At 35.1% G+C, this 21,879-nt stretch overlaps 4 protein-coding genes and 1 long non-coding RNA gene across 5 annotated transcripts; 3 read left to right on the plus strand and 2 right to left on the minus strand.

Annotated features, from left to right (window-relative positions):
- Nucleotides 1–27: 27 nt before the first annotated feature.
- On the plus strand, nucleotides 28–2,190 carry LOC106362572 (ATP-dependent DNA helicase pif1-like). The gene has a single exon (XM_013802449.2). It carries the CDS (start codon nucleotides 28–30, stop codon nucleotides 2,188–2,190), a length of 2,163 nt encoding a protein of 720 aa, XP_013657903.1.
- A 5,312-nt stretch (nucleotides 2,191–7,502) lies between these two features.
- Nucleotides 7,503–8,888, minus strand: LOC111210784. Its single transcript, XR_002662024.2, has 2 exons — nucleotides 8,033–8,888; nucleotides 7,503–7,955 (listed from the first exon to the last, which is right to left on the minus strand). It is a non-coding gene; the product is annotated as an uncharacterized LOC111210784 (long non-coding RNA).
- A 4,200-nt stretch (nucleotides 8,889–13,088) lies between these two features.
- On the plus strand, nucleotides 13,089–15,682 carry LOC106447965 (probable glutamate carboxypeptidase AMP1; the record flags this gene model as incomplete). Its single annotated transcript, XM_048754888.1, has 10 exons — nucleotides 13,089–13,580; nucleotides 13,658–13,900; nucleotides 14,135–14,287; nucleotides 14,367–14,429; nucleotides 14,495–14,582; nucleotides 14,657–14,740; nucleotides 14,818–14,906; nucleotides 14,989–15,102; nucleotides 15,174–15,314; nucleotides 15,397–15,682. Coding segments are annotated over 10 exons (1,632 nt in total), but the record flags the coding sequence as incomplete, so codon positions are not given.
- Nucleotides 15,683–15,831: 149 nt separating this feature from the next.
- On the minus strand, nucleotides 15,832–18,668 carry LOC106445431 (CDT1-like protein b). Its single transcript, XM_013886994.3, has 7 exons — nucleotides 18,265–18,668; nucleotides 18,066–18,185; nucleotides 17,241–17,472; nucleotides 16,606–17,154; nucleotides 16,340–16,496; nucleotides 16,146–16,236; nucleotides 15,832–16,036 (listed from the first exon to the last, which is right to left on the minus strand). The coding sequence occupies exons 1-7, from the start codon at nucleotides 18,459–18,461 to the stop codon at nucleotides 15,949–15,951; spliced, it is 1,434 nt and encodes a 477-aa protein (XP_013742448.1). The 5' UTR covers nucleotides 18,462–18,668; the 3' UTR covers nucleotides 15,832–15,948.
- A 278-nt stretch (nucleotides 18,669–18,946) lies between these two features.
- LOC106362574 (probable inorganic phosphate transporter 1-7) lies at nucleotides 18,947–21,546 on the plus strand. Its single transcript, XM_013802452.3, has 2 exons — nucleotides 18,947–19,501; nucleotides 19,903–21,546. The coding sequence occupies exon 2, from the start codon at nucleotides 19,923–19,925 to the stop codon at nucleotides 21,543–21,545; it is 1,623 nt and encodes a 540-aa protein (XP_013657906.1). The 5' UTR covers nucleotides 18,947–19,501; nucleotides 19,903–19,922; the 3' UTR covers nucleotide 21,546.
- The last annotated feature ends 333 nt before the right edge of the window (nucleotides 21,547–21,879 follow it).

Genomic DNA, 21,879 nt, shown 5'->3' on the forward strand with positions numbered 1-21,879 from the left:
ATTGAGAAGACAATGTTTACTGAATGGATGGTCTTATGCAGAAGGTCAGAGTTCGCACGGACGCTAACCTATGTGCAAATACCAGAATATTTCGTATGGAACAACACTACCAAAGTCTGGTCTGAACGTAAGAAAGGAAAAACCATTGGACGAATTGTGGCTATCCATCCATCAGCAGGAGATCGATATTATTTGAGGATCCTCATTAATAAGATCAAGGGTCCTAGGAGTTACGACGAGCTGAAAACTTTCAACGACGTGAAATACCTTGACTTCAAATCAGTTTGCCATGCCCGAGGCTATTTGGACAACGATGTTGAATGGCTCGAGAGTATGTCGGAGGGTGCTAGAACAGCCACCCCATACCAACTCCGCGATATGTTTGTCACCTTTCTAAACACTTGCTTCGTTGCAAGCCCCAAAGGACTATGGGAGCACTCATGGAAATCAACGAGCGAGGACATACTTCACAAGAGGCAAAGGATCTTAGGCCACTCAAATCTGGAACTGGACGATGAGACCCTTGAGCAGTACACGTTAATCGAAGTGGAAAAGTTGATGCGCATGCAAGACCGTTCTTTAAACGATATTAAAGAGATGCCTAAGATCAAACCTGTTTTGCTAAAAGAATTGGGGAACAGTTTGTGGAACCAAGAAATGGATTACGATGTCGCCGAAGAAACGCTCAGACATGACAGTCAGCGTAACTTGCTTAACGCCGAGCAGCGTGCGATTTACGAATCAGTATTAAACTCTGTTGATAAAAAGGATGAAAAACTATTCTTTGTACATGGCGCAGGGGGCACAGGAAAAACATTCCTCTATCAAACCATCATATCCAGACTTCGCTCGAGGAAACAAATCGTTCTCCCGGTAGCTTCTTCAGGAATAGCCGCACTGCTACTACCAAACGGAAGAACAGCTCATTCACGCTTTAATATTCCTTTGAAACTCGACGAAGATAAGCTCTGCAACATCAAACCAGGTACGATGCTCGCTGAACTCATTGAGAAAACGGACCTCATAATCTGGGATGAGGCACCTATGACGCACAAACATGCCTTCGAAGCACTTGACAAAACTTTGAAGGACATAATGTCTATCAAAACTCCCCACGCAAAGGATCAAACTTTTGGCGGAAAAACTGTTTTGTTAGGTGGTGATTTTAGACAGATCCTTCCGGTAGTTCCACAAGGAAGTAGAGCTGATACTGTCTTAGCTTCGATAAGTCATTCATATCTATGGAACTTCTGCCACAAGTTCTCTTTGAAGACAAATATTCGAGTCAACCAGGAAGAAAAAGAGTTCTCTGATTGGCTTCTCAAAGTCGGTGAAGGTCGTCCAGAATCAGTACAGGAACATGAGGACGATGGCTACCATGACCAAATGGTAAACATCGACCCCTCATTGGTCCAAGAGACTAAAGATGAGTCATTAAAGCAAGTTGTCGATGCAGCGTATGGTGATATCAACCAAATAGAGGCCTCCCAAAGTTCCTACACCGATAAAACTATCCTAACACCCCGAAATGATACAGTCGATGAAATCAATGCGTATACAATCTCCAAAACTGACGGAGAGTCAAAAGACTACTACAGTTACGATAGCTTTGAGGTTTTGAAACTCAATCTAACCAAAATGATACACTATACGCCATTGAGTATCTTAACTCCATGGAGTTTCCAGGATTGCCTTCCCATGGAGTTTCCAGGATTGCCTTCCCATAAACTCACTCTCAAATTTGGGGCCCCGATTATGCTTCTGCGCAACATAAATCAAACAAAAGGATTATGTAATGGTACCCGTATGATCCTAACCCACATAGGCGAAAGAGTGCTTAAGGCAGATATAATTACTGGCTCCCACATTGGAAATGAAGTTTTGACCCCAAGAATAATCCTCTTGCAAGGGGATACACAGCTACCGTTCACTTTACGTCGACGCCAGTTCCCTATCAGATTGTGTTATGCAATGACAATCAACAAAAGCCAGGGCCAAAGCTTAAAAGAGGTTATCCTATATCTTCCTAGACCGGTCTTCGCACATGGTCAACTGTACGTGGCCCTCTCACATGTAACAAGCAAAGCAGGACTAAAAATCATCAAAGTCGAAGACTCACACAAACAAAAAGTGAGGAACATAGTCTACAAGGAAATCTTCAACCGCCTTAATTCTCATGAGAGAAAGTAACATTTAAAACTCAGAATCTCATAGAAGGTTTCTAAGTGGTTATCTATCTACTAATTCACATCTATCTGCTATACAGTACTCCAGATACCACCAGAAATGAGTCAGAACTAAAACTCCTTCCCTGATAAAGAATACCTCACTACTTACAAGTAAGTCTCCTACTCTACTATCTAATTAATTGACAACTAATACTAATCTATGTTCACTGATTTTTTAAAAAATAAATTTCAGGATCCCCAACACGAAAACTTCTTCCCTTCCATCACCTTCTTCGTCAAAAGTCCACCATCTTATTTATGTTTTTCAACCAATTTCAGGCTATTTGTTTCTTATGAACCTCAACACAACTTCTGATTTACGAAAGACTTAATATGTTTCTTACATTATCTATTTTACTTAGCTACTCTTTTGGCTTTTAAACAATTGGGTAAACTCGATATTCACCAATTTTTCAGACATATTGGAACATACAATGCTTCTATTTCAGACAAAAATATTAAAACTTATAATCTTCGATGATCAATACACTTTTTCGCGCATCGCGCGGAGAGAGGACCTAGTATTTTAAATTATACAATATGTGAATATGGAGTAAGAAAACAAACATATTTTTTTAAGTAAAAGAAATGATTTCATATGGCCCAATTAATTATTGTTAATCATTATATAGATAATGGGCTATATAGATGTCCAATAGGGAAGACCACTCCGAGATTAAGATATAACTAGGTGTTTTTCTTGTACCATGTGCAGTAAAAAAATTTAAATATTTTTTATCAGATAAATATAAATTATATTTTAAAAATAATTTTTTATTAATATTGTAAATTTTCTTTTTTCGTATCAATATTTTAATATAAATTTGATTTAATTAAACATAAAAATTATATTTAAGAATATGCATGTATATATTTGAAATTATAATCTTAGATAGATTTTTCTATCTATTTATTTTAATTAAATGTATTAAATAAATTTGTAAAAGTTGCATAATTACCAAAAATTAAAATCAAACAATATTTATAAAATTTGTAGATATCTAAGAAAATAATGATTTTACAATTAAATTTTTATAATTTTCTAAAAAAATTGTATACATTTTTGAAAATTTTAGTAATAAAATTGTATAATTTAAAAATATATAATTAAATTATATTTCGAAATTTAGAATGCCATATTTGAATATATTTATTTTAATGATGATTTATGAGTTATTTTCATATTCTAAAAAAATTCCAAATATATAAATTGTCATTAAATGTAATATATGAGTTATTACCATATTTTAAAAAGTTTACCAAAAATAAAAATTAACACTAAATGCAATTGTCAATGTCATATTAAGTTATAAGACATGTCATCAATTTCAGTAGTCATGTCATATTTGTTTTGTGAAATTGATTGTACAAAAGACATGTGGCAAAATCACTTTGCAAATATAATCTAAGGGATGGCACAAATTAGGATGTTTAGTTATGTCTAAAACTAAACATCCTAATGCCTAATTTGTGCCATTAGGATGTTTAGTTATTTATAATGGCACAAATTAGGATGTTTAGGATGTTTAGTTAATCATTATGTTTAATGCTAGTGGCTATCAAGTATAAATATTAAGGAAAAATCAGGGTTTAGTACTAAATGTACATAAGTTTTAATAGTATACTAGAATTTGACCCGCACATCCGTGCGGGTATATTTTTCCATTTATATAATTTTCATTTTTTTTATAGAATAAACTAATTTTTAAAATTATGTATTACTTGATATTGTATATTGTAGGCATGAGCATAAAAACCGAGAATCGAAAACCGAACGGGAACTGAACCAAAAAACCGAACCCAAGACCAAACCGATTTACAAAAATAACCAAACGTTTTCTATATTTCTATAATCGAAAAAACAAAACCTAACCGGAACCAAACCGAGAACCAAATGGATACACGAATATCTGAAATACAATTTACATACCTAGAAAATTAATTATATATAGTATTAAAATTCAAAAATATTCTAAAAATATTACTTATAGACCGAATTACCCAAATATGTTTTATCCAAAGTTTTTAAATTTTCCGAATTACCCTAATTAAAGAACCGAATTACCAGAATAGTTTTATCCAAAATATTGAAATTTATCTGAATTACCCGATCTTTTAATCTAAAACCCTGAAAAATATGTTTTTGTACCCTCGAACATCTAAAACTAACCGAAAAACTGGAACCGAACCAGAACCGAAAGTTTATTGGATATTAGCTGATTCTTATAATTGTTACCCAAACCGAACCGGGAACCAAAATAACTGAACCGAATTTCATAGTTAACCGAATGGTTTTTATTCTCAATTCTTGGGTTCAAGAATTCTTATATAATTTAGGTGATACAATTAAAGCTTTTTCGATTCTTTTATTACACAAGGGTAGATTGATATAATCAAAGCCTCTGGTAAAATGCCCCCGTAACCTAGCAGATAAAGTACATAATCCGTTTTAGGGATTGGTGACTTACCCATTCAGTGACTTTGGCACTGGATGGACGTTACCAAAATTGGTACTATCGGGTCGGGTGAATTCAATAATACATTTCTAGAACCGAAAAAACAAAAACCGAAAAAATTAAACCGAAGAAACTAAACCGGAACCGAACGCCCACGCCGAGTATATTGGGTAATTCTAATAGAAATGTTGTTGAATATTTTTATTTTATAATTGCTCTGATTATTGTTTGTATGGAAAATAATTAAAGATTTTATTTACAACTAAATTGATATTTTTGTGATTGAATTAGTTAGACTCACGTTAAGTTAAGTTAGGGGGAATGACATTGACTTTTGAAATATTTTTCGGAACGTAATGGTGATTCTGTGTAGAATTTAGGCGTTAAATAAGGATACATCCCCTAGACTATATTTGCGAAATGATTTTGCCACATGTCGTCACTACAATCATTCTCGATGAACAAAAGATGACATAACACTTAAAATAGATGACATGGTTTTAGAAAATAGTGACATGGCATCATATTAATTGTGAGATATAAAATTTTCTTATAAAAATTTAATTTTTTTTTGCAGAAATTTTAAATATGGTAATAAAAATAACTCATATATCATCATTAATGTCAATTTTCCATATAAATATTTATTTATGGTAAACTATTAAATATATTAATAATTCATATATCACAAACAAAATAATAATATATATGTATATATGTATCTCACATTAATAAAAATAAACTAAATAAAGTAACACTAATCCAAAAAAAAATTGATAGTTAAATATTTAAACATTATTTAAATTTACCGGTTCATCTTCATCATTTAAATTAACAAAAAAAAATTTCAGTTTAACTAAAACAAGCAAAGTCTCAAATTTATTAGAATTTATATTTATATGTGTATATATATATAAAAATATATTTTTAAAAAAAAAAAAATAATCATTAAACGCAATAATATAATTAAAACTATTTTTATAAAATCTAATTTTATCTTTATTAAAATTTAAATAAAATCAAATTTAAATAGTTATACCAAATCAAAAGAAATAAGATTACAAAAATACGTTTATGATTTTTTATAACTATTGAAGTTAAAATATAAATTAACAATGTTGAAATATAAATCAAAATTTTTTTTTGAAATAAAAAATGTTATGTTAAAAATTACTATTTCTGCGCATGGCGCTGGAAAACTCCTAGTATTCCTAATTTATATTGCAATTTAAATATTCTTTTTGGCGAATATTGATTACCATAAAAAAAAAAAAATTGAAATTTTTTGAAATTTATTCTAACCTTAGTTTAGCTAAGTCGGACCTGTTATAATAACTATACGATATGTATGGGTTTTTTTATGGCCGATATGTCTGGTATAACTATACGATATTTATTGTATAAATTTTGTTAATTTTATAGATTGATTGCTAAAATAGGGGCTTCTGAATCAACTATGACTGCTTAATCATTAAATATATAAGACAATATAACCGGTCTATATTATAATTCTACGAATGCTTAAAATTTGATTGAAATTTGGACTGTGTTGTACGTACATATTATAATTATATACACATAACCATATATTAATTTCACAGAAGATGCATCATGGTTTAGTATAGTCTGCAATGGATTGGATTTTACTAATCGGCGTTTTCCATATTCTTTATAGTTTATAAATTATAACTAATTAGGGGGTTAGCCGCCCTTCGCGCGGGTTAATTACTTTGCGTTTGTGTTTTTGTGATCTTTGGGTTTTTTCTTATTTTTAAATTATCTTGGTCCTCATCGTGTAAGAAATGTGTGTTTGATATAACTCTTTTTATTTGGGAAGGCTTGGCAACGTTTTTTTGCAAATGTCTTGTGCTCCCGTTGGTAGTTCGAGAGCATATGTTTTCTGTTAAATTTGTTGCTCGTTTTTTTTTCTTGGGCCCTTTATTTGTAGTTTAGATGTGTTGCTATATTTCATGCTCGTCTGGATAAGTTGTTGAAGGCACATAGTGATTCCAAGTGACCGTATGTAGAGTTAGTCCCGGCTTTGGATGAACCCAATGAAGCTCCCGGTTGTGGATGTTTATTTTATTAATTAATGTCGGCCACATATTGCAAGATGCATGAGGTCTTACCGGTTTGAAACCTTCAAACAGATCTTCTTGTTACTTGGACTATCTATAATAATTCGTGACAATGAGATGGAGTTCGTACGGGCGAAACTTTTACCTATTGTTCTAACCCTTCCTGAACTGGTGCTTCGATTGTATCTGCTACGGCCTGATTTTCTCTTGCTTATAGGAGCCAGTGGTTCAGTGTACGTGAAATAGGTGAGCTGCAGAGAGCTTACTAAGACATCTGAATTTGCAAAAACCCAACCGGCTATATGCTGTTTTATAAATGGTTTCATGTGGCTGTTTGTTTTCCATTTATATTGCTAAGCATAATTGGATTATATTTTAACGGAAGACATTAAAGAATCCATTTGTCAAAATTTATTATGAATTAAAGGTCTGATAACAATTAACATGTTAGTAATTTCATTGCCGGCAATCAGGAACGTGGATCACCCAATGCTCTCACGTTTGATCTAAATTATAGTTTACTCTATATGTAATGATCATGTGGAACCGAGATATTGGAAGTAAGGTTTCTTAGTTTGATCAGAGTAGAGAGCTACGATCTGTGTTAACAGTGAATATCACGATCATGGGTGTGCATCACCAAATGGTTAGAGAGTTTTCCTGATATAAATTATAGTTAATGTATAACCTGCGTTTATATATAGATGTGTGGCTTTCTCGGAAGTGGACTTTAGTTAAAAAGTTTCTGGAAAGTAATAAGATGTAATATTTAAAACTGCAGGTTAGCTAAGTAACATAACCAAAAAAAGAGACTAATGTTAAAACTGGATGGTAGAATTGAAGTGTTTTAAGTCCTAACCCTTATTTGGAAAACATAAAATGAGCGAAATAAGATAAAGCATAGGTGGAAACGATAGATACATTCCTGTAAAGTGAACCATTCAGGAAACTAAGAATTATGGGCCTTCTTGGATGGGTTCCAAAGTGCTTTAGCGCTGCAGATCATCAATAATCTCAGTCTTGGATTCCATGTCGTATGTGCTTCTAGTTGGTTGCACAGCATCTCCAGGTCCATACACCTCATTATTATCTTCGAGGGGTGCTTGTTGATTGAGGAGAAGTCACTAAAATAGTACTTGCATGAAACACAATTTTCTCCAGGCCATATCATCTCCAGGATGGTTGTCTCCACCCTTTGACAAACAACAAAACTTGTTAGTCTTCGGTTGTATAAAGATTCGAAGGATGAGAGAAATTTAGGATGACTTACATGCAGTCCAAGTAGTGGCTGGTTGCGATCAAAGATCCAGGAAACACTAAATGATTTATGGTGAAAAAAAGAAATTGAACTCAGTAACCGTGAGCTGAAATGTGTAACTACAACTTCTGGGCTTCCAATCGAAAAGCAATATCTGGGAGGTAACTATGGTTTAAAAGATTAGTGTCTGTGGGTAGAGAAGAATAGCGTAATGAATATGTAATGACCATGGAGCAGGAGATGCTTTTTATAGGTGAGAGATTGCGAAGGAGGTAAAGATGGCGGTGGTGGGAAATTAATGAGAGGTAGTGGATGATCGCGTTAAATGAGACCAAATGAGAAGATTAATGACGAACTGTTTATGTGAATCGGAGGCGTTTCAATGTTCTTTCATCTTCAGAGTCAGAGAGATCCAAATTTAGGGTTATGGAGACGACAACTATGTACTAAATCTGGCTTTTCAAGATTGGGCCTAACATAAAAGATTTAAATTAAATTAGATTTTGGGTTAGGTTCATGTAATGACACAGTATGGCCCATTTATGTGTGACATCTCAGACATATGAAGGAGCGCTCAATGAGCCGAAGATGTGTTTGGGTCCATAGTTTAAACGCCCTATTTAGAAGAAGCAGAAACAATATAAACTGAAGTGTCAAGCTGTGGTTTCACAGGTGATGATGACGTGTCTTAATGAAAAGAGAGTAGTTATTACTTCAGTGGTATTGATATGTAAATAATTTATAAATTTTAGGGTAAACCTATATTTTTACTTTTGTTTTAATAATAGATATATATATATATATATATATATAGATAAAATTTTATTGTTGGCGATTAATTTATTTTAGGTAATAATTAATTTAGGAAATTTATTATTAAAAGAGAAGAAAAAAACAAAAAAAAAACTTAAATATATGTTCAATAATTATTGCAGTGGCATTCTAGTGTAAATAAGAGGGAAACTAATGATCGTTTCTATTATGTACTTCAGTTTAATAGAGAAGATTATTCTTAGTCTATATAGATTATGCATAAAGAGGATAAATAAAATCAAATGTATAAAGACAAAAGAAAAGGCTTCTAACGTGTCATCATTTTTTTTTTAAACTGAATGATGATAATCATTAATCATATACACAAAGTATTAAAGTGTATTTTTCATGCAAAATATTGCTCAATTTGATTTTTTTTTTTTTTTCACTAATGAGACCTGAAGCGACATGCAAATTCACCTATATAATAATCAAGCGTGCATAAAACCTGGAATACCCAATGTTCATCGATAATTACTAAAAGAATACATGTGTGTTAAGGGACCCATCCAGCCACTCCAGATCTCTTTATGGATCATTTAACACATTTGGAATGACACAATGTAGTATGATTTACAACCACGGTGTCATTAACAGTTACGATGGATGTGATCAAAATTCGAAATAAGGCCATTCAATGGATAAAAGTGATAAGAATGGCCAAAACGGTGGACCAAAATAAAGACAAAATTATTCAAGAACCAGAGCCATTCATCAGCCATATGGGATGAAGTCATTGGGAACAAAAAAATCACTAGAGGGTGGCCACACAAATGCGATAACACACACAATATCATGTTTGAAGGCTTGAAGCTATACATCTATATGCAGTGTGTTAACTTTGGGGTTTTAAATCAGTTCGAATTCAAAGGCGGTCTGACATAGTGCTTATTGGATTTTATTTGCGTTAACAAGATAATCTATAAATCTCCAACTTCGATATGCAGGTTTTAGGCGACACCTTCCTTTTTTTTTTCTTTACTCAATAAACACAAACTGTGAATAAACGGATTCAGTGACAAGTTGTCACTGACAACATGGGCAGTGCAATTGTGCAAAAGAACTTATGTCAAGTCTACTTTTTACATACCCATTGATATCTTGTGAATTTACATGTTTTTAACTTCTTATTCTTGCATGGTTTGGTCATTTAGAGCATCATTTAGGCACATTTAGGTTGCATATCATTGCATTTGTACATATCAGGTGTTGGAGAGCACCATGGATGAGTTAGAGGACCATTGGTGGGATTTTCAGAGGCATTTGGAGCTCAAAAAGGAATGTTTAGAGTGGTCATTGGGCGAGCAAGGCATGGGAGCGACCAGTCCGGAGCGACACCACCAAGTCGCTCTGATCACCCTACTGGAGCGACCTTACTAGAGCGACAGGGAAGAGTCGCTCGCGTATTGATCACCCGGAGACAACGAATCCGGAGCGACCTCTCACAGCGACACAGCGAGGTCGCTCCCGAATCCGGAGAGTGAAAGATGAACACGGATGAAAGCCTTAAAAATCTCTTCTGAAGCTCAAAATTTGTGGAGACACTGGAAATTGAGTTAGCTTTCCAATGGAAGTGGTTTCAAGTCATTTGAAGCTGTATTGGACAAGTTATGATCGATTTACTATAGGTGTATCAATCCTTGCCGGGGACCACTTGAAAGTTGATGGGATCAACCAACTTCCCACTATCTTCCACCCACCTTTCCTTTGCACGATTTTTCCTACTTTTCTGTATAATATTTGCTTTCTTATTATCAAAAGAGTGGGCAAGAAACATAGAATCCAACTTGGTAATAATTTAACTTGTCAAAACTCTCTCTCTTTGAAATACCATTGTTCTTAGTGTTCTTGAGCTGTTCTTCATTGTTCATCATCTGTTCTTGAGTTTTAATTTCGTTTTGCTTGTTTAAATCCTTGTTTATCTTTATTCTCTGTTGTATCTACTTGAATATGCTTCAATCTATTATGAGATTAAGTGTTTTCATGGAGATTAGTGAGTAGTTTCCTTAAGAATTCATGGGTTAGGGAGATTAGAGTAACTTAGTGAAGATCTATGGTGTTATTGTATTAGATCCTTGTATGAACTTGCTTGTTGAGTATTCTTAATGCTTGTTTAGTCTTGATCACTCTAAACCTGATTTCTAAACACTTCTCATCAGACATGATTAGATGAAGTGTTTGAATCAACTCAACTAAGCTCTAGTGAGATTAGCCAAGGACACTTGATGTTAAAATTGCTAGATAGTTATTGAACTTGAACTTAAAGATTGCTTGATTGAATTAAGCCAAAGACATTTGATGTTTAATGATTTCTAAGCAAATGGGCATTTACCTAGACATAGGACTTGTCTAGAATTGTGTTTAGACTTAAGAGATTACTTTGATTGAAAGCTTGTCACCTAGATTGGATCTTAGTTACTTGAAATCAATTCCCTTAGCCCATGGATTCACTTGTTTATATTTCTAGGATATTAGTTTGTTACAAATCATCTATCTTCTTGTTTGCTTAGATTAGGAAGGTTTGTGTATTCTTGGTGTTATAAGTCTCTAGTTCTCTGTGGATTCGATCCTAAAATGCTACAATGACATACCATTCGATTGTGGTATTGTTGGCACATTAGGTTAATTGGTGTGTGCTTAAACGCGTAATCACCCATCGACAGTCAAAATGGAATATCACGAGTGATATGCTTTTGTTTAAAAATGATAAATCAAAATGGAATACGCCAAACCTTGAACATACAAATAATACATCACGAGTATATAAAATGAAAGGAAACAAAAATGATACTGGATAAAAGAATATACCCTTTTGTCCACCCACTGCTACTAAAAAAACACTCCGCTTTGTTATTCTAATACATGCAGCTTTTCATTCGACTCGACGGACACTTGTGATGTCTTTTTTTTTTTTTTAAAGTGTTCGTTTACATGTTTCTCACGTGATCCTTCAACCTGTTAAACCGTCCTATATAAATTCAACTTCTAGTTCTTTAGAGGCTTTGGCTTAATTTTAAGGGCATTTACATCCTCGATCCATATTTTACTCTTTTTTTTTACTCCAAAATAGAGTAAGAAATGAAATTATGAACAAAAATTAAAAGGTTACTTTATTTATAGAATGATACTTTTCTTTTGTTCATTACTTCATTTCTCATTCTATTTCGAAGTAAAATATGGAATATAAATAGAAATTCTCTAAGATACTTAAAGCTTTTTTTTTCCGGTTAAGCTTTAGGCTCCCTTAAAAACCTCAATTTTAACAGCCAAATTTATGACCTTTAAAATTTTCATAAAAATACAATTTATGACCTTTTAATATTTGTAAAGCCCACGAATATTATCTAACAGCCATGATTTTAACAGCCACCTTTTAGAAACAGTCAAAGTTTTCAAAATCATAATCAATTAGTACCTTAGTCTTTTAACATAACTATTAAAGAAAACAAATGGGGTGATTGGTAGTTGCTGTAGGTGCTGTCCACAGTCCTATTTATTTCTAAAGCACCAAATTCAGAACAATCAAGCTTTAAATTTTTTTTTGAAACCACAGCTCTAGAAATAACCTACAGTTGTACAAGTGCTCTGCAGAACCAAATATCTAAAGCAATTTTTTAGTGCTTTCATAAAATTCTACAGCAATAAAATTTAAAGCCACAGCAAAAAATCTACAGACAGTAAAAATTTTAAAGCTACAACCATTACCAATCGGACCCAAAGAAGAGAAATTAAACAACAATGTATTTGACCAAAAAAACTCATCAGTTGTATCATCTATTAAATGTATTTTTTTTATAATATCTCAACAAAAGCTACTCAATTTAGGAACTTCATTAAATGTATTTATTTATTTTACAAGATAATATAAAAACATTTTTAATAATTTAATTATAATAATTTATTTTTATTTTAAATATATATATATATATATATATATATTAGATTCTAACATAATCTTATTAAAATTTCAGTTTTCTATAAAATATTTCATTAATTTTTTTTTTGTATAAAATATCATAAATAATTATTAATTTCATTTAATTATTCTTTATAAACGAAAATTAATAATTTGATGTTACTATATATATTCTATACTAATATAATATGTTATATTAAAATAAAATTAAAATATTACATGGAATTACATATTACAAATCATATTACATTGATAACTTAACATATAACATTTTAAAGATGTAAAATTTCACTGATTTAAATTAAAAATAAATAATAAATAATATGTTCCTCACAATATGTAATACATTTCTACAAGAGTGGTACCGTTGTCTTCGTGAACCACGGCGAGGAGAGAGACTACCGCGCGCTTGAGGTGATCGGAGTGAGCGTTAGAGGTTGTTTGGTTTTAGCGAGAAAGGGAGAGACTTTGGGGAGAGGAGCGATTGTGAAGATAGCAGAGACTAAAGGTGCTCTCGGCGTCTTGATATACGACGAGAGCGACGGTGGTGGGCTCGGAGGGATCGAGAGAGGCACGGTGATGAGAGGTATCGGAGACCCGGTTAGTCCGGGTTGGCCCGGAGTCGTCGGAGGAGAGAAGCTGAGATTGGAAGATGATCGTGTCTCTCGGAGATTCCCAAAGATTCCGTCTTTGCCTCTGTCTCTCCACAATGCAGAGATCATATTGGCTTCTCTGGACGGCTCTAGAGCTCCAGGGGAATGGCGAACGGGTCGGGTCAGGTCAAGTCAACGGGTTGGCCCGGGACGGGTTGTTGTCAACATGACGTTACAGGTAAAACCGTTATGTCTTTTTCTTGGTTTTGACTTTTTTTTTTGGTAGTGAAACGTCTTTGGTTTTGTACTTTGAAGGGGGAGATGAAGATGAAGAAGATTCACAATGTTGTGGCTACAATAAGAGGTAGTGAAGAACCGGACCGGTTTGTGATTCTTGGGAACCATAGAGACGCATGGACTTATGGAGCTGTTGATCCAAACAGTGGAACGTCTGCTTTACTTGACATTGGTCGACGATTCTCTCTTTTGCTTGAATCTGGCTGGAGACCTCGTAGGACCATTCTCCTTTGTAGTTGGGATGCTGAAGAGTTCGGAATGGTTAGTAATGCATGGCCGGTCTTGAGATTTTAGACAGATTTAGTAAAATATTTAATAAATATTTTTTTTTTTTCAAATTTGAGAGTTTATGTCTATGTAATTTTTTTAAAAATTTGAGAGTTAGAGACGAATGTTTCATTTGGCTTTGCTCATGACCGAGCTTGTAATATGTTATTAGAAAAAAGCTGAGTCTGCTTGATGGATTGAGTAAACCATTTTTGTTTTGTTTTGTAGATTGGATCAACAGAATGGGTTGAAGAACATGTTCTTAACTTAGGTGCAAGTGCTGTTGCTTATCTTAATGTTGATTGTGCGGTCCAAGGCTCTGGATTTTTTGCTGGTGCAACTCCTCAACTAGACAGTGTTCTTGTAGATGCCTTGAAGCTGGTAATAATAATACTAATGCGGACATTATCAAGCAATTTGTAAAAATCTTAAGTCTCTAGTATTCATTTTTGTTGACCAGGTCCAAGATCCTGATGATGTAACTTTGACAGTTGAAGAGACATTCAAGTCTCAGAATAACAATGTGAGTAGACTCTTTCTTTTTTGTTAATAACCAGAAGGGTGTCTTATGCTTTGAATGGACTGCAGATAGAGAGGCTAAGTAGAGTGGATTCTGATTTTTCCGGTTTTCTTCATCATGCTGGGATACCGTCTATAGACATGTACTATGGAGCAGGTAAAGCACAACTTTGATTCTTTAAGATCTTCAGAAATGTGGTGATGTATTAATGTATGTTTGAGTTTTTACAGATTATCCTGTCTATCACACCGCTTTTGACTCCTATGATTGGATGATACGCAATGCTGATCCATTGTTTCATCGTCATGTTGCAAGTAAAGCCCTTTGTTTTCTTTCTCTAGTTTTCATGGCTGCTTATACTGAGGATCTATGCTTTTTCTATATATCCCAGTGGCTGGAATTTGGGGACTTTTGGGTATCATATTGGCTGATGAGCCAGTCTTACCGTTTGATTACATCTCTTATGCAGAACAGTTGCAGGTATTTTTCATCTACTCACTCCATTTGTAGATAAGATAGAAAGGAAAACTGAGTTAATATATGTTTTGGTGTTATGGTTCAGGCACATAGAGATGCAGTGAGCAAGCTCTTAGAAGGGAAAGTCTCTGTTGATCCTTTAAGCGTGGCGATACAAGAGTTCTCTTTAGTTGCTAAAGAAGTTGCAGATGAAGCAAAGGTTGGTTTGTTTTAAGGTCTATTTTGTCTTCTTCGTCACACCTATTCATATCTTGATGATTGATGTTACAGAAGCTAAAGGAACAAGCATACAGCAAATATGATGTTGCAGTAGCTGCCAAGAGAAGAGAGCTAAATGACAGGATGATGCTTGCAGAAAGAGGGTTCCTGGATTCAGAAGGGATCAAAGGGAAAGAATGGTTCAAGCATCTTGTGAGTAAATTAACAACAACATTTTGTTTGCAATCCATTTTTTTCAGAACTCATATGTGACCTTGTGTTTGCGTGTTTATAGGTGTATGGACCTGCAGCAGAACCAGAGAGCAAGCTAGGTTTCTTCCCGGGAATAGCAGATGCTATTGCAACAAACTCATCAGACGGATCAATCAAGCATGAGATATGGAGAGTCACAAGAGCTATTCAGAGAGCAAGCAAAGCTCTTAAAGGAGGGTTCACATGAGTAAATCTTCAGACTGTAGATTGTAGAATCATAACCTCTTTACCTTATGATGTAAAGAAAATAACTGTCATATTCAACACATTCATTTCTCAAAGGTTTTTCAAAGTCTTTATGAAAGATATCATCACTGATCCAGACACTTATTATTGTAGAACACTTTTCACTGATAGAAGAAGCTAAGCTACTTCATCTATCATTGTAAGTCTTATGAGATAACTATAATATCAGCTTTTAGCTACTTTACTTAGACAACTTAACCAGCCACAATCATTAGATAATTATTATGTTTGATAATAAATTAACAACATTGTAATACGTTTCATAAGATCATGAAGATGATCGTAAAGGAAAGATGTGTAAAGATTAATGATAATTGAAACTAATCATTTATTTATCAGGAGTGGTGGAAGTGTCCTGTGAAGTTGCTTCCTCGAGTCTTGCACGTACAGTGTCTGGAGTGGACATTTTATTAATGCTGCAAAAACCAAAAGATTGAACACAATGTTTAAAGCCCTGAAGAAGCAAAGAAACTGTTTCCAGTAATACGAAACCAATAGATTAGAAATAATGGTGATAACTCTCACCTAACAAGAACATCCCCAAAAGATGCTTTTGTTTCAGAGATCCAATCCGGAACCAATTGCAGCATCAACCTTAGCTGTTCCTCCACTTCCTCTGAGAGAAAGACAAAACAAGAAAGTAACTGTGAGCCTGGCCAAGGAAAAAAGAGAAAAGTGAAACTGTAAAACACATTTAGATATAAACAAACTGTCCTTACTTCTATCCATTATATCGATTTGGCATGCGATCATCTTGTGAAGAAGCTCTTCCTTGGTGATGACCGTTTTGTTTGTTGAGCGAAACAATTTATGAATCACATCAACAAGCTTAGGCAAGTTTTGCTTCACGGTTTCAGCCCTTGGTTCCTCTATCATCTGCAAGAAACACACACACACACAACACAATGGTCAGCAAGGTTACTGATTATAACCACAGTTTGCAAGTTCGAAAGCAAAGTGATTGCTCGGAAAACCATCCGCTTACTGAGTGCAGAAGACTAATTTCATCGTAGGAAGCATCACTATCTTCATCGGAGGAAGCATCACTAGCTTCATCATCGTTTGCTTCATCATTAGATTCGTCACTGACTGTTCCATCTTCTTCCTCCTCGAGAGTGTCGAAATTCAGACACCTAGTGCGAGAAGAGCGCCTTTCCAGATCATTTGTTGATCTAACCGATTCATTGTCATCATCTGGAGTCATTGTGATACACCGTCTAGATGGCTGCAACGTAGGTGTAGCACTCATGAGCTTGATTGGTGTTGACAGATCCTTGGAGGGAGTTGACAAAACTTTGGCTGGGGTTGACTCTGTGTTTGGTAACAAACATTCCTCAGTACCATCTGATAAAGCCGAATCTGGAGTCACTTTGTTAACTTTATCTTCTTCCTGCTCCATCTCCTCCATTTGAACATCAAACCCATCATTTTCAAGTTTAAATGCTCCCACGTCTACAACACTTATTGTGTCTGAATCACTAATCCTTTTTGAGAAATTGAACGGTTCAGGAAGCAGATCTTTAGGAATCTCGTCCTATATCCAAAACAAGATTCAGATACATAAGCATTTTCTAAAAGGCTACAACCAAGTAATAGATTAGAAGACTAATATGTGTATACCTTAGGATGAGATTTGTAAAAATCTACAAGCTTTGAGTAGAACACCTTTCTAAGCTGCATGTATTTAGTTCCGCAACTTGTATCTTCAAGTTCAATTGCATCGGTGTTTAAGTTAATGTGAAGAGTAGGTTTCATACAACTTGTTTCTGAATCACACTTCAAAACTCTCTTTACTTCAATGGCTTCTGAATAAATATGTTTCATCTGAGCCAAATGGTCATACGACAAGATCCTGTAAGATACACACACATTGGCCAACTTAACAAACATTAAACAAATACAACCAAAGAACACATGTATACAAGTAGACAATCAAGCAATATGACATTGTTGAGGAACTCTGCGAATTAAACTAAAAAAATACTAAGAAAAATAGAGAGAAAACTCAGGCAAATACCTGTTTTAAGGTTTTCTTACTAATTTACTATCCATATTTATATTCTAAGAACATAACCCATCTCTATATTTAGAGATTGCTATTTTATAGAAATACATTAGAACAAATCTCATTTCTATTATAGAGTTTCTGTGAAGAAAAAAAAATCAAAATACATTATCTTTTTTGCTGGTGCACCAAGGTTAAGTGACTACTAGAATCAACATGCATCAAGTGAGACCGGCTCATGTTAACAATCAAACTAATCAGATGCATCAATAGTCAATCCCCAATACATTCAAGATTCACCCGGATCAGTTAAATAGCTATTCTTCAGACCAAACAAAGAAGAAGAAACTAGAAAGCCAATAGCTTTTACCAATCAGTTAGATAGATATGTTGTTAAGACCAAACAAAGAAGAAAAAGCAAGAAAGTCAAAAGCTTTTACCGATTAGTAAGATACTCAATCTTGGGGCATATATTAGCAAACGAAGTCAAAGAGCCCTTTAGCTTGAGCAACCTAATCGCGGTGACCAACCCATTAAAGCATTCATCCAGAATCTCAAACCTGCAAAAGTTGCCAATAAATTCATCAAAAATTGAAAAAGTCCAAACCTTTATGAACAAAAATCAATCAAAAATCTCACCTTTCGGGTAATTTCACGGTTGTTTCAGGTTTTCTGGGCGAAATCAAGATCTGTCTCCTAACGGCTTTGTCGCTGTCACGAGGTCTGGTTGAGAGAATCGCCGTCTTGTCGGGGGTCTTGGTAGAGAAAAGTGTTCCTGGGTTCGAAGATTCAGGGGCCATAGATGGCTTCTTGGAAGCGTTTTCGATCGAGCTCATATTGGAGAGAGAGAGTAGATAGGGAAGTGAGGAGCTAGAGAGAGAGGGGCGTAACGGCTAGTATATATTAGGGTTTAGGCCATTACGGTGAAGGAGGAAGAAGAAGGCAGGTGATGTGAATCTGAATATGTGGGCCCCGTATTTGCCACGTCACTAGAGCCCATACTAAACGTTGGTTCCCGCTATTTTCCGTTACCATTGTATAACCACTTCGTTTTAATTTATTTCCTTTATTGTTTGGTCCAGCTAAGATTAATCATTTTATTGATAAATGTTTAAAAATTTCCTAGAATAGATTTTTGAAAATAAAATACAGATTCTAAAACTGTATTTGATGTCAATAAAAATTTAGATCGTTCGGATAAAAAATCACTTGAAAACATTTTTTGACATTTTTACTCTAATTAACGTTGCATATTGGTATCTTATATCTCTCACATGCAAATAAGACAATAAATCGAATCAATTTCAAAAACAAAAAAGTCTATATGCATAGCCATTGTAATAATATCTGAGACATTTAAGGGTGGTCTTCTCTTACAGACTCTGCATTAATTTGGGATCAATTACCATAATGAAAAAATAACACCTCATATGTCCGAATATTTTTGTTTTCTCCTAGGAATATGCTAAAGCCTAAAACGAGTTTTTGACCGTTAGTCTCAAAAACTCAACCATACAGTAAAAACAAATTCCAAAACAAACTTTTTAACTGAAAAAAAAAATGAAAAACGGAACGGTGGATGAGAAGTAGATGCGAAAAACAAGAAGTCAAAGAGAAATAAACGGTGTCGTTGTCGCAAGAATATACCACATAAAAGAAAAGAATATGTCAAAGCAAAAACAGAAAGTGATCATGTATATATAGCCTTGTGCTACGCTGCCTCTATTTCATCACTCACAACCATTCTTCATCTTTCTCTCTGTGTCTCTACAGTTTCTTGAGAAACAACAACAAAAAGACTCTTGTCTTTCTCCAAGACAATCCTACAAGTGTTTGTCTGCGAGAAAATAAGCAAAAGAATAATACTACTCTTCATGTAAGTTTCTTCTTCACTAGTTTTGTGTCTTGTGAATCTATTTTTCTATTATTGTTCATATGAGTAATGAGGATCAAGCAGGCCTTCGGTTATTTGTTTTTTTTTTGTGTGTGTATTATAACAAACGTTAAGCGAATTTACATGGATAATTCTAACATTTTATAAAGATCCACATTAAACATTTTACTTGCAACATATTGAATCTTTTATAATTCACATTAGTCTTGTGCTTTCATGTTCAAATCAATCTTATTGTTTTCTTTTTCTTCCTACCTGTCGTCTCAATCTCTGTGTTTGTCTTGTAATGTTTTGTTACGTTGATGAAAATACAAAAAAAATGTACTAAAGAAACGTGTGTGAATCAGCAATCCTGAAATGTGTTTTCGTACTGTATAACGCAGAGGAAAATACAAAGAGAGCAATGGCAGGAGATCAACTCAACGTGCTAAACGCACTCGACGTAGCCAAAACGCAATGGTACCATTTCACCGCGATTGTCGTCGCCGGAATGGGATTCTTCACCGACGCTTACGACCTTTTCTGCATCTCCCTCGTCACTAAGCTTCTTGGGCGCATTTACTACCACGTGGACGGCTCAGTGAAGCCGGGAAACCTACCTCCAAACGTCTCAGCCGTGGTTAACGGCGTTGCGTTTGTTGGCACACTCACGGGCCAGCTCTTCTTCGGCTGGCTAGGTGACAAACTCGGGAGGAAAAAAGTCTACGGCATGACTCTCATGGTCATGGTCATCTGCTCAATAGCTTCAGGTCTCTCCTTTGGTAACAAACCTAAAACCGTGATGACCACGCTATGCTTCTTCCGGTTCTGGCTAGGGTTTGGTATAGGCGGTGACTATCCTTTATCCGCCACGATCATGTCTGAATACGCTAATAAAAAGACACGTGGCGCGTTTATAGCCGCGGTTTTCGCCATGCAAGGGTTTGGTATTTTGACAGGTGGGATCTTTGCGATTATCATAGCTGCGGTTTTCGAGGCTAGGTTTCCTGCTCCGGCCTACCAAGTCGATGCCTTGATGTCCACGGTACCTCAGGCTGATTACGTGTGGAGAATAATACTGATGGTTGGTGCTTTGCCTGCTGCCATGACGTATTACTCAAGGTCGAAGATGCCCGAGACGGCGCGGTACACGGCTCTAGTGGCCAAGGATGCGAAGCTAGCGGCTTCGAACATGTCTAAGGTTTTGCAAGTGGAGATAGAAGCAGAGCATCAACGAGTTGAAGAGATCTCTAGAGATCAGTCTAGACAATTTGGCTTGTTCTCCAAGGAATTCATGAAACGTCATGGTCTTCACTTGCTTGGAACCACGAGCACATGGTTCTTGCTCGACATCGCCTTCTATAGTCAGAATCTTTTCCAGAAAGATATTTTCAGCGCCATTGGGTGGATTCCTCCGGCTCAGACCATGAACGCAATTCAAGAAGTTTTCAAAATCGCGCGTGCACAAACCCTAATCGCCTTGTGTAGCACGGTACCTGGTTACTGGTTCACAGTTGCGTTCATTGACATCATTGGTAGGTTTGCTATACAAATGATGGGTTTCTTCTTCATGACCGTGTTTATGTTCGCTCTCGCCATTCCTTATGATCATTGGACGCACAAGGATAACAGAATAGGGTTCGTGGCTATGTACTCGTTAACATTCTTCTTTGCAAACTTTGGACCTAATGCCACAACCTTTGTGGTGCCTGCTGAGATCTTCCCGGCTAGGTTTAGATCAACATGCCATGGAATCTCAGCGGCTTCTGGAAAGTTAGGAGCAATGGTCGGTGCGTTTGGGTTCTTGTACTTGGCACAAAGTCCTGACAAGAACAAGACAGAACATGGATATCCTCCCGGGATTGGTGTGAAGAACTCGCTCATTGTTTTGGGTGTGGTTAATTTATTGGGGATGGTGTTTACATTGTTGGTTCCTGAATCTAAAGGCAAGTCTCTTGAGGAAATGTCTGGTGAGAATGAGAACAATGATGAAAGCAACAGTGGCAGCAACAGCAACAACCAAAACACCACGGTCTCAGCTGCATAGAGATTCTAAAAACACTTGTGCTATTTATTACTTGTATCTTTTGTTCACTCTATTTCTCTCTAGAGATTTTTTCTCACTAGCAGCTTAAGTTGTTGTTCTTTATGTCCACTTATTTATTGATCGTTAAATGATGATATAGGATCTGATTCTTTTACGTATCTGTTTTTTTTTTTTTTTTGGAGTTTTAAGAACAGTTTTGTTTTTGGTGTTCATTCTTTGTAACAAATGAAAATGGAGACAATGCTAAGCTTTTATGATGAAACTGTGTTTTTGGTTGTTCATTGAACTAAGAAGAAATGTTAGTCAGGAATGAATTGATAGAAAGCTAGCCATA

Source organism: Brassica napus, chromosome C4, assembly GCF_020379485.1.
Source record: "Brassica napus cultivar Da-Ae chromosome C4, Da-Ae, whole genome shotgun sequence".
Taxonomy (NCBI): domain Eukaryota; kingdom Viridiplantae; phylum Streptophyta; class Magnoliopsida; order Brassicales; family Brassicaceae; genus Brassica; species Brassica napus.